Source organism: Sciurus carolinensis, chromosome 3 (assembly GCF_902686445.1).
Source record: "Sciurus carolinensis chromosome 3, mSciCar1.2, whole genome shotgun sequence".
In the NCBI taxonomy this organism is placed as follows: domain Eukaryota; kingdom Metazoa; phylum Chordata; class Mammalia; order Rodentia; family Sciuridae; genus Sciurus; species Sciurus carolinensis.
In genome coordinates this window covers 99,508,182-99,521,373 of record NC_062215.1, presented here as the reverse complement: position 1 = coordinate 99,521,373, position 13,192 = coordinate 99,508,182, and the positions used below count along the sequence as shown (strand labels likewise).

The 13,192-nt window shown below is 33.5% G+C and overlaps 1 protein-coding gene across 7 annotated transcripts in view; it reads left to right on the top strand.

The window, feature by feature from the left end:
- Orc4 (origin recognition complex subunit 4) overlaps positions 1-13,192 on the top strand; it is an 80,499-nt gene that overhangs the window by 34,694 nt on the left and 32,613 nt on the right. For 6 of the 7 annotated variants that reach the window (XM_047547396.1, XM_047547397.1, XM_047547394.1 and 3 more), the window contains exons 2-4: positions 5,282-5,355; positions 8,295-8,371; positions 8,989-9,079. In XM_047547396.1, coding sequence (XP_047403352.1) covers positions 5,299-5,355; positions 8,295-8,371; positions 8,989-9,079 — 225 coding nt within the window. In that variant the 5' untranslated portion in view covers positions 5,282-5,298. Of the gene's footprint in view, positions 1-5,281; positions 5,356-7,525; positions 7,558-8,294; positions 8,372-8,988; positions 9,080-13,192 lie in introns of those variants that run through there. The other variant, XM_047547398.1, reaches the window with a different exon arrangement.

Sequence of the window (13,192 nt, the reverse complement as noted above, 5' to 3'; positions counted from 1 at the left end):
TCTGTACAGCACCTTTGGTAGAATGACCATTCTACCAAATTTTGACAATGTTAATTCTACCTATCCAATTGCATGGAAGATCTTTCCATCTTGTAAGGTTTTCTTCAATTTCTTTCTTTAGTGTTCTGTAGTTTTCATTGTAGAGATCTTTCATCTCTTTTGTTAGATTAATTCCCAAGAATTTTTTTTTGAAGCTATTGGGAATGGAGTGGTTTTCCTAATTTCTCTTTCAGAGGATTCATCACTTACGAATAGAAATGCATTCGATTTACTTGTATTGATTTTATATACTGCTACTTTGCTGAATTCATTTATTCTACAAGTTTTCTAGTGGAGTTTTTTGGATCCTCTAAATATAGGATCATGTCATTGTCAAATAGTGACAGCTTGAGTTCTTCTTTTTCTATTTGTATCCCTTTAATTTCTTTGGTCTATCTAATTGCTCTAGCCTGTGTTTCAAGGACGATGTTGAATAGAAGTGTTGAAACGGGGCATCCCTGTCTTGTTCCAGTTTTTAGGGGGAATACTTTCAGTTTTTCTCCATTAAGAATGATGTTGACTGTGGGCTTAGCATAGGTGGCCTTTATAATGTTGAGGTATGTTCCTTCTATTCCTATTTTTCTAGTGTTTTAAGCATGAAGAGTTGCTGTATTTTATCAAATACTTTCTCAGCATCTATTGAAATAATCATGTGTTTCTTAACTTTAAGTCTATTGAGATGATGAATTACATTTATCGATTTTTTGGTTGTTGAACCAACCTTGCATCCCTGGGATAAACCCCACTCAATCATGGTGCACTATCTTTTTAATATATTTTTGAATGCGATTTGCCAATATTTTGTTAAGGATTTTTGCATCTATGTTCATCTGGGATATTGGTCTAAAATTTTCTTTCCTTGATGATTCTTTGTCTGGTTTTGGTATCTGAGTGATACTAGCCTCATAGAATGAATTTGGAAGGTTTCCCTCCTTTTCTATTTCCTGGAATACTTTGAGGAGTATTGGTATTAGTTCTTCTTTAAAGGTCTTGTAGAATTTGGCTGAGAATCCATCTGGTCCTGGTTCTGGTCTTTTCTTGGTTAGGCTTTTGATGGCTTCTTCTATTTTGGTGCTTGAAATTGACCTGTTTAAATTGTATGTCTTTCTAATTCAGTTTGGGAGGATCCTATGTCTCTAAAAATTTGTCAATGTCTTTGATATTTTCTATTTTTTTGGAGTATAAATTTTCAAAGTAGCTTCTAATTATGTTATTTATTTCAATGGTGTCTGTTGTGATCTTTGCTTTTTCATGAAGAATTCAAGTAATGTGAGTTTTCTCTCTCCTTCTCTTTGTTAGTGTGGCTAAGGGTTTGTCTATTTTGTTTACTTTTTCAAAGATCCAACTTTTTGTTTTGTCAATTTTTTGAATTTTTTTCTCTTGTTTCAATTTCATTGATTTCAGCTCTGATTTTAATTATTTCCTGTCTTTTACTACTTTTTTGTGTGTGTTGATCTGTTCATCTTTTTCTAGGGCTTTGAGATGTAATGTTAGGTCATTTAGTTGTTGACTTTTTATATTTTTAATATATGAGCTCCATGCAATGAACTTTCTTCTTAGTACTGCTTTCAGAGTGTCCCAGAGATTTTGATATGTTGTATCATTGTTCTCCTTTACCTCTAAGATTTTTTTTTATTTCCTCCCTGGTTTCTTCTATTACAATTGCATCATTCAATAGCATATTATTTAGTCTCCAGGAGTAGGAGTAGTTTTTGTTTTTTATTTTATCATTGATTTCTAATTGCATTCCATTATGATCTGATAGAATACAAGGTATTAGCTCTATTTTTTTTGTATTTACATTTACTAAGGGCTTCTTTGTGGCATAGCTTATAGTCTATTTTGGAGAAGGATCCATTAGGTGTGGATAAGAAAGTGTATTCACTCAATGATGGATGAAATACTCTGTATATGTCAGTTAAGTCTATATCATTGATTGTATTGTTTAGTTCTACAGTTTCTTTGTTCAGTTTTTGTTTGGAGAATCTATCCAGTGGTGAGAGCAGTGTGTTAAAGTCACGCACAATTACTGTGTTTTGGTCTAATTGATTCTTAAGATTGAGAAGGATTTGTTTGATGTACATAGATGCTCCATTGTTTGGGGCATAAATATTTAAAATCATTATGTCTTGCTGGTTTATGGTTCCCTGGAGCAGTATGAAATGTCCTTCTTTATCCCTTCTTTATCCCTAAGTTGCTTTGAAGTCCACTTTATCTGATATGAGGATGGACACCTCTGCTTTTTTACTGAGTCTATGTACGTGGTATGTTTTTCCCCATCCTTTCAGTGTAGTCTGTGGATGTCTTTTTTTATAAGATGAGTCTCTTGAAGGCAGCATATTGTTGGGTCTTTCTGTTTAATCCAATCTGCCAGTCTGTGTCTTTTGATTTATGAGTTTGGGCCATGAACATTCAGGGTTATTATTGTGATATGATTTGTATTCCTGGTCATTTGGGCTTAATTTTGGTTTTTAACTTAACTTGGTTTCTCCTTTGATTGGCTTTTCTTTTAGGGTGGTTACTCCCTTTGCTAACTTGTATTGTTGTTTTTCACTTCTTCCTCTTGAAATACTTTGCTGAGAATGTTCTGTATTGCAGGCTTTCTATTTGTAAATTCTTTTAATTTTTGTTTATTGTGGAAACATTTCTTTCATAGTCAAATCTGAAGGTTACTTTTACTGGGTATAGGATTCTTGTTTGTCATCCGTGTTCTTTCAGCGCTTGAAATATGTTGTTCCAGACCCTTCTTGCTTTTAGAGTCTGGGCTGAGAAATCTGCTGATATCCACATTGGTTTCCTTTTATATGTACTCTGACGCTTTTCTCTCGCAGCCTTTAAAAATACTATCTTTATCTTGTATGTGGGGTATTTTCATTGTAATGTGTCTTCTTGTGGATCTGTTGTAATTTTGTCTACCTGGTGTTCTGTAAGCCTCTTGTATTTGATTTACCATTTCATTTTTCAGGATTGGGAAATTTTCTGATATTACTTCAATGAACTGGTTGTTCATTCCTTTGGTTTGTATCTGTTCGTTCCTCAATCCTAATAATTCTTAAATTTGGTCTTTTCTTGATATCCCATAATTCTTGGAGGTTCTGTTCATGACTTCTTAACATCCTCTCAATTTATTCAAATTTATTTTCAAGATTAAATATTTTGTCTTCATTTTCTGAGATTCTGTCTTCCACGAGACCTATTCTGTTGGTGATGCTTTCTGTTGAGTTTTTAATTTGGTTTATTGTTTCTTTTATTTCAAGTATTTTTGTTGTTGTTGTTGTTGTTGTTTTTTCAGAATCTGTATCTCTTTATTGAAGTGTTATTTTGCTTCCTGCATTTGCTCTTTAAACTGTTTACTAGAATGGTCATGCATTGCCTACATTTACTCTCTCATCTCATCTTTCACTTCATGGATCTTTTAATTATGCAGATTCTAAATTCTTTTTCTGTCATTTCTACTGCCATGCTGTCATTGGATTCTGTCAAAATAGCATCTTAGTTTGTTAGGAACACTTTCTTCCCCTGTTTTTTCATATTGTTCCTTTATATTTCCCTCTAGCAGTGAAAATCAGAGGTACGGAAGTTCCCCCCTCCAGGCTTATTGTGACTGTGAAGTTTTCGAGTACCTCTCTTTTGAAGTGGGGAATCAACAATAGCAGCACCCAATACAGGGAAAATGCAGCCCTGAACCAGAAGAGCCCCTAAATCTTTAACATTATTGTAATAAACAGGATGAGTTTGATTACTATTTACAGTATTTCTAGTTGTGAACAAAGTGGATGGGGAAGGGTGTAGGATGTAAGTGGGTAAATAGAGATACCTGCCAAAGGGCCTCCAGTCTCCTATAGGAGTCTCAAGAAGGGAGCTGCCCTTCCAGTGATGATGGCCATACCCTCAAGAATAATTCAGAATATCTGCCCCAGCCTCCAAAGAAGCTGGGGAGCCTCAGCGAGGGTGCACTGAGTCAGCACAGGGGTCAGGCGCCAATGTCCCTTTGCGGTGGGCGGACTTGGCAACCACCGTCCATCCGCTGTCCTTCTAATCTTAAAGGAACATTATATTAGTACTTGTTGGAAATATTTTGTGGTTCAAATTAGCAAAGCATTTGTAACGTAAGTACCTAAGTAAGCACTGCTTAAAGTAGTATTTATTACTTGACCTTTAAGGTACTCCTATAGGAAATACATGCCAAGAAAATGAAATCTTTTAGCCAAAGACAGTCTCAAGGAGAATGTTTTAGTCAGCTTTTTTACCACAGTGACCAAAAGACCTTACCAAAAACAGTTTTAGAGGAAGAGATGTTTGTATTTGGGGCTAATGGTTTCATATGTCTTAGTCCATTGCTTCGTGCCCCAGGATGAGGCAGAACATCACGATGTAAGGGTGTAGCAGTGTGTAGAAGCTCAGGACATGACAATCAGGAAGCAGAGAAAGAACTGTGCTCCACAAGAAAAAAATAGAATCCCCAAAGCACACCCCTGTGACCCACTTTACAGCCACACCCTCCCTCTCTAATTGCCACCCTGTTAATTCCTATTTGCAGAGTGATGTACTGTCTAGATTAAGACTCTCAAAACCCAAGCATTCACCTCTATCTTTCTTGCATTGTCTCATACATGATCTTTTAGGGTGCACCTCATATCTAAACCATAACAGAATTTTACTAAAATTATTTTTTTCATTACTTTTTTACCCCCATTCCTCATTGCTAGCTTTGTTTGGGGCCTTATATTGCAGTACTTGAAATATAAGAGTGTTGTTAGTTGAGGGACACTAACAATTAGAAATTTTTCATTAGAATAATTTGATTATGGATAAAGAGAAATATATACAATAGAGGGTATTTACAGAAGAGTCATTTAACCTCGTCTGTAGATTGTGTACCTCGTCTGTAGATTGTGTATGGTTGTTGAATGGAACAGGAAAGGAAAAGTTTTTTGGGGGGATTGTGCTATTGAATGGATGGGTAAAAGAAGCATTTTGTATAGTAGGAAAGGAAGGTGAAGAGTAGATTAAGGCAAAGAGAAGAGTAGTTGTAAGAGTTGTGTAAAGTATGGTATGAGGGTGTCAAATAAGCTGGAACTTGGAAAAAAGAAACCCATTGGGGATTTTTTAAATTTGAAAAAATTTTAATATTATCATATTTAAAAGCTTGTATTCATTTTGATTCTTGAAATGGCAACTCTAAATAATTTTTCAGCCAATAATGTCTATTATATTCATCTTGAATTTTTTTTTTTTTAAGGGTTGCATTTTGTTGAAATGAGCAGTCGTAAATCAAAGAGTAACAACATAATACATGCAGAGTGCCTTTCTCAGGTATGTATTTTCTAGACTCTCAAGGTCTTATTACCATGCAAAGATAATCAGAAAAATAGTCATCTAAGTTGAATTGTTTTCTTAGCACTTCAGAAGACAAACTCTTTCCCTTAGAGATCAGTATGGGATCATCTGAACACCATATAGAAGCAAAGCTTTTCAGAATGTGCAATGACAAAAGTTGTTACGGTTGTTCTCAAGCCCTTTTGTGTCATTTAATAATATTTGTTTTATAGTAATGTCATACTACCTGATTTCATCCTTAGTCTTTGAATAGTTGAATCCTTTTACTCATGTCTTCCTAAAAGTGATCTAAATTCAACTTAGTAAAATATTATTTTCAGAATATGTTTTGTACTACTTTTTAAAAAAATTATCCTAGTTATCTTATTCATTTTGGTGATGATGTACATGAAACTGCTTTCTTAATTTTGATTCATTGCTTAGTTCATTGCTAATATTTGAAATGCAAGTCATTTTTATATGATGATGATTTGTCTTGAAACCTTGCTGAATTCATTTATTCTAAGTTTTTTTAAGTGTATTCATTAGGATTTTCTCTGTTTCATGTCATCTGCAAATACAGATAGTTTTACTTCTTCCTTTCCAATCTGGAATCCTTTGATTTCTTTTTCTTGTCTAATTGCCCTGGTGAGAACCATCAGTAAAATGTTGAATAGGAATGGTAAGAATAGTCATTTGTATCTTATTTCTGATCTTAAGGGGAAAGCATTCAGTTTTCACCATTATAAGTGATGTTAGATATACATTTATTGTACATGTCCTTTCCTAGTTTATTAAGTGATTTTATATTGAATATTTAATATTAAGTGCATTCTGTATTTCAAGTATTAAACATATATCTATGTCTTTATCTTTGGAAGCTTATAATATGGTGGGGGAATAGGCATGATATTTCCATCCTGGGATTTCCATGTATTTGACTTGATCTCAACTGTGTTAATTTTTTAAAACAAAACTAATGTGATTATAGCACTTTATAAAACCTTACCTTTTCTTCACTTTTCCTTTCTTTCTTAACTTTTTTTTCTTTCTCTTTTGTTTTATGGTGTGGTTAACACTAAAATTATTAGAATTAATCATTGACCTAGGCAAGTTTTCTGAGACTGAGCTATATCCTTTAGCTCCACCCCCTTTGTTTTTTTTTTTATTTATTTTTATTTTTTTAAGGCAGATCTTGCTAAGTTGTCCAGGCTGTCCTCAGACTTGTGATCCTTCTGTCAGAACCTCTTGAGTAGCTAGAATTATAAGTATACACAACCACACCTAGTCTTATCCTTCTTTTTGAAGGAAAATGATTGACTCTGTTTCAAAAATATTTCTTAACTTGGGTATAATTTATGTACCTTTGTGTACAAATTAAAGTTTTTCCATATACAAGGGAGTTAATTTCTGTATACCTGTTTAACCTGCATCCAGCATACTGTGGGAATTTGAACCTTCCAGTTATTCACTACAACTTCGCTTCCTTTTTCCTTATATTTTATATGTAGTTTTTGTCTAGTGTATTTTAGTGTTTTGTTTTTGAAAGATTGAGGTTTGCCTTATTATAGGTCTCATCTATGTAGAGGAATATATATAATTCACTGAATCTGTATATATTGCCCATTTGAGTGTTTTACAGGTATCAACCATTACATATATAACATCAACATTGTCTTACAAGATAACTACCTTAATCTTCAAAACAGGCCTGTTATAAAGATATTATTATCTCCATTTTATAGATAAAGAAATTAAGATTTAGAAAAGACTTAGCCTTTTTAAATACATGACTCTTCTAGCACCAATATCATTATTTTTTCCACTTTTCTGAAATATAACCATGGATTGTTTTATCACTAGTGAGTAATTGTCCTACAGGTAAAGAGAACTCAGATTTTTCTCTTTGGTACATGAAGGATGAATTCCATGTTGTCTGTCTGGGAGAATTAAATAATTTGAAGCTTCTTACTTAAGCCCATGGGGCCAAATCTGTCAGCCTCCTAAGGTTTTTGATGGACCTCTGAGCAGGTCCACAAAAGGGATGACTTTAATGTTCCACTTTTTAGAAAACTGTACTAGATTATTTGACATAGTAACTACTTACAAGGATCTTTTTTCTTAGTTCACTCCAATGATTCCATACTTTTTCTTTTTTCTTTGTGAGTGGGATGGAACCCAGGGCCTCAGGTATCCTAGGTAAGCACTGTACCTCTGTTACGTCCCCAGCCCTGATCCGATTCTTTCTTTATAGCCTAAATAAATGTGTTTTCTCTCACATAACCACACATTTGTTTATATAGTTGAACCACTACCTTTTTGTTTGTTTCTTGAATTGGTAATTTCTTGACAGTTTATTTGCATTGTTTTTTAAGGGAGGATCATACACTTTTATTATTATTGTGTTGTGAATCTAGTAGTTCTTCAAAATTACATGAACTTTAAAATTTTTTTTGTTCACTTCAGAATTCTGACTTTTGTGACAGGTACAGATTGATAGTATTTGAGCTAAGCCACTTTATATGTGTTGATCTCTAGAGTTTGAGTGTGTGGTACATGACCATTATTAGATTAAGTTGCATGATGAGATTTGCTTATGTCTTTTTGCCTTGACTGACATTTTATACAAAATGAAGTATTAATTCACTCACATGCATGAAAACAGTCCCCAAGTTGCCGATGTAGCTAAAATAAGTAATTCTCCCCCTTTTTGAAACTTCCACAACTGAATTCTGATTACTTCTTTGGGTTTTGATAGGTAAAAAGAATCATTAGTTTTATAACTCAGGAAATGGTAACAGAACTCTTAAGGAGAAGGATTCAGTAAGGATTGAATTAATTCATTAATACCTATTCTCAACTGCTACATATACTTTCTCATTCAGTTTTGAATGCTTGTGTAATATTTTTATATTTATCCACTTTATTTTCATCAGGTACAAAGAATATTACGTGAAAGATTTTGTCATCAGACTCCACATACTAACCTATTTGGAGTGCAAGTACAGTACAAGTAAGTTTAGCTATTCCCTTGTCAGTTTTGAAACTACTAATATTTGCCTACCAGGTTTTGAAAATTAATCATACACAAATTTGATCTTATTAAGATAAAGAATACTTTTACACCAAAAAAAGTAAAAAGTTTTGCTTTGTTTATAGGAACAATATTATGAAATATGGGCAGATATAAATAGTTCCACAATGAGGAAACCCTTTATCAATCTTGTTTAGTTTCTCTTACCTGATACCATGGAGAGAATGCTGACCTTCTTGCCTATAATATTGGCACTCAGTTCTGTAGTTAAAGACCAGGGTGTTAGCAGAAAAAGGGAAATCTAAATTCAAGGTTTCTAAGAATTGCCTGTTGTTCTTTGTCCGGTACCATCATAAAATTCAATGTTTTCCAAACTTAATAGGTTTCCTCTTCAGGTTTTCAGAGTATCAGCACTGGCCTACTATCTTTTTCTCTTATATTCTTCTTTTTAGGACTATTTAGAGCCTAAGTCAAGATCTCCAAGGGAGAGAAAAGAGGAATTTCTGCACAAATTAATATTTAACTTTTAAAAAAGTACTACCAGCAAATGATTCCAGCCTTATATTTGAAAGCTTGACCTATTTATATCATTTCAGACATTTAATTGAGCTGCTAAAAAGAACTGCTATCCATGGAGAAAGTAACTCTGTACTCATTATTGGACCCCGAGGATCAGGAAAGACCATGGTAAAACTGCTAATTCCTGGTGTTTCTTTGCTTGGATAAACATGTGTTGATTATTATTTCAGATACTTTAAAAATGATTTTTATTTCACTATTTTACAGTGTTTTTTCCCTTTTAAAAATACAGAAGACTTGCAAAAATCTTATAAAATTAGGGTGGGGTATTTTAAGTAAAGCATACTTTTTGTTACCTTTTATTTCTTCCCAGTGACAGTTTATTTCTTGATGTTCGTTTTATCCTCATCATTGTGCTTAAAGGACTAGAGACTTCCTGTGAAGAAACTAACATTTATTGAACATGTATTTTGTACCCCTATGCTTACATTCTTTCAATCATTCTTTACTTTAACCCTGCAAGGTAGTTTTTATCCCTTTTTTATAGATTAGGGAATTTTCAGACCATGCTTCCCCCCCCGCCCCTTGTTTTTTTTCTTATACTATTTATTGTTAAACTCTGAGCAGTTTATTCAAGTCCATTTGTCTTTTGTAATTTTCTTCTACTTTCCCTGTTTATCATATTTGCTTAGTTACCTCATCTTTCCTTTCATATTCTTGATTCAATATAGGAGACAAAATAAACATGTTAAACTCAAAAGTAGTATTATTTAATTTTAAGTGGTTAGGTTGTATAAAAATTTTTCTTATATTTTCTACCCAATAAATAAATTATTTGGTATTTTCTGACAATGAATTTTGATTTCTGTTAGTCACCTTTTTATCACTGTGACCAAAATACCTGACATGAACAACTTAGAGGAGGAAAGATTTATTTTGCCTGATGATTTCAGAGCATTCACTGTATGGTCAGCTGGTTCCAAGGCAGAAACATCATGAAGAAAGGTCCTGGCAGAGCTAAACTGCCAAGGAGCAGAAATTGCTAGGAAGGGGCTAGGGAGAAGATAAACCCTTCCAGGGCACACACCCTAGACCTACTTCCTCCAACTAGGTTTCACCTCCCAGTAGTTCATCCCATCATCAGTGGGATTAATCTATCAAAGGGATAAATCCACTGATGAGGTCAGAGCTCTCGTGATTAGATCATTATCTACAAACCCCACCACTGAAACTTGCTGTACTGGGACCATGATTTCAACACGTGAGCTTTTTGGGAACCTTTCAGAACCAAACCATAACACTGAGTAATAATACACCTTTTTAAGTATGGGTAGGGTTATGGGGCGCAACTTAAGAACAGACAGATCACCACTGAGAATTCCAAATTTGAGAGTCTTTAAGCCAGCCGGCTGACTGTCTCACACAATGCCCCAAAAAATGGCTATTGGGAGAATAGCCCTGACCACAGGGTTGTAGTTCTTATACCAAAAATCACATTAATTGTGTCTGTTGCTATGATTCAAAATTACACATTAACATCATGAGATCATCGACAAGGGAAAGTGGGTGAAAATGACCCTTACCTAGGTACAAACTAAAGAATGGTTACTAACATCCACACAATCACTGTTCACATGATACGTTGTTTAGGACCAATAGGGATCAAAAGAGAGCAATTTTTCTTTACATAGGAATTATCATTCTGTATTGTTAAACATATCACACTAAGTAAATGATGATGGGCACAAACGCGGGGTTTTCCCATGGGAGAAGCTTATTTCCTACATAACATGGAGTCTCAGAGCAAAATGGAGTCTGTTTAGTCATTTCCCTTAGAGTCTGACCTACGACATTCTTATGGAGTCAGATCTGTCAGCCCATCACAGGTAGTTGAAGTAAAATTATGTAATTTTTTAAAGCAATGTATGTTGACTCTACATTATGTAAGATGAGAGAAATTAGGATTTTGCTTTTATTACCCATTTCTTTTTAAAGTATATAAATTGGGAATTTAGATTATTTTTTATTTCAAAAAGTTTCACCTTTATTATATTTACAATACTTTTTTTTAGTATGGTCTGTAAGTCATTTCAGTGTTTTTGCTCAGTATCTGTAATCACTGTTTCTTCATTTGAAAGGGTTTTTTGGGTTTTGTTTTGTTTTTTACCATTTGTTTTGTTTTTCCTCTGAATTTAACTTCAGTGCCATTTTGGATAATTTATGAGGGGATTATGTGTTTATATGTTTTTGAGCTATTATATAACTTCCAGTATGATTGGGGATTGAATTCTTTGGTTGCAGGTTTTTCCCCTAGAATTATATAGATTTCACTCAATTTTTGCTTTATGGGTAACTTCAAAGACAGGGTTTTCTTATCTTTTATAAATTATCAATCTGGATAGGCTAAATTACATGGTCATAAGAATCCCAAATTTCCATCACTTCATTCAACAGAAGTTTATTGAAGCTCTTACTCTGTGCTTACTGTGGATCGAAAAAGGGACACTGCCCTTTGTAGTCTCTCAAGAGGAGTGTTAGAGATAAACTCGGCCTGCTCTTGTACAAGAACTCCAGTGGCAGGAAGGGAGAGTTGTGGATGTGCTCTTTGAAGTTCCTACCTGACACCTCCTCACAGCTTGCTGGACATAGTGAGTCATGGGGTCATTCCTAACTTCAGAGAGCAAGGAGTTATATTTCTACTAGGTACCTATGTGGGAGGTTAACCAGAAGTATTTGGTGAATGTCACTATTGACTACTGAATAGCTAACTTGTTTTAGTGATTTTTTTTTTTTTTTTTTTTTTTTTTTTGGTCCCCACCTAAATGCTTGTAGAATTTCTTTATCTTAAAAATATGAAAATTTCTAGAGCTAGGTCTGTGTTGGTGATAAAGTTAGTATGAATTTAGGTCTTTCTTCAGTAAATGTTAACTTTGTTTCCAGTTATTATTTCATCTTTGGAAAAGACATTATAATATGAATGTTTAAAGAACATTTTTAGATAATAAGAAGCTCCATATTATATTTCTTAAATGAAATATAGGAAGTACATTATGTAATGTATCATTTCATAATCAACTGTGCATCTGAAACAAAATGGCATTATAGCAGAGAACTTGAATCTCTGAATTTGCATATCAAGGTGTCAGTCCTAAAAATAAACTTGAGTAGCTTAGTGACTGAATTTTACTCAGAACTTCATTTTATAAGTTTGTCCCTAAAGATACAGTGTACAGTGAAAGTGCAGAAAAAAATGAAACACAAAAATGTTCAAATAGATACACATGGTAAATACGATTTCATTAGAAAATTGGCTTTAAAAAAGATATTTTTAATAGAAAAGTTCAGACATTGTTTTGCATTCCCATATAATTCTGTCCCCAACAAATATATACATACTTAATATCTTACCTTTGTGTGATACCTTTGTTAATGAACCAATATTGATGTATTAGCTAATAATAACTTCAGATTCTCTGTGTTATACAGTTCTATGGAGTTTTACAAATGAATAATGTCATGTATATACTTTTACAGAGTTATATAAAATATTTTGTCACCATAAAATTCCCCATGCTTTACCCATTTATCCCTCCCCTGGAACTCCTGACAACTGATCTTTTCACTGTATCTATAGCTTGCCTTTTCCAAATATATTTAAATGGTTCCATTTCCTCTTGCGACTTATTAGCTCATTTTTTAAATTGCTGAATGATATTCCATTGTATCCATGCTTATACCACAGTTTATCTATTAATCTATTGAAGAACATCTTAGTTGCTTCCAATTTACCTGTTAGAAATAAATACAGACTTTAGTGTGCAGATTTTTATGTGGAGGAAAGTTTTTGTCTCAATTGTATGAATACTTAGGAACACAATTGCTGGGTCATATGTTAAGGCTATATTTACCTTTGTAAGAAATGCCAAACTGTCAATGTGACTGTACCTGTTTGCTTTCCCATCAGCAATGAATAAGATTTCTTATTGCTCCACATCCTAAGTATCACTTGGCAGTTTTAGAGTTCTTTGTATATTTGTGATTTTTACTTGTGTTTTACAGATACTTTATCCACCTTTGTGACTCACCTTTTAATTTTATAAATAGTGTCTTTGGAAAAGAGAAAGTTTTAAATTTTAACAAAATTAATTTTTCAGTATTTTCTTTCATGGGTGATGATCTTGCTGTTGTTTCAAACCTCATCACCAAACCCAAAGTCAGCTGCACTTTGTTGATGCTATAGAAATTCTAGAAGTCTAAAGTTTTGCATTTTATATTCAGATC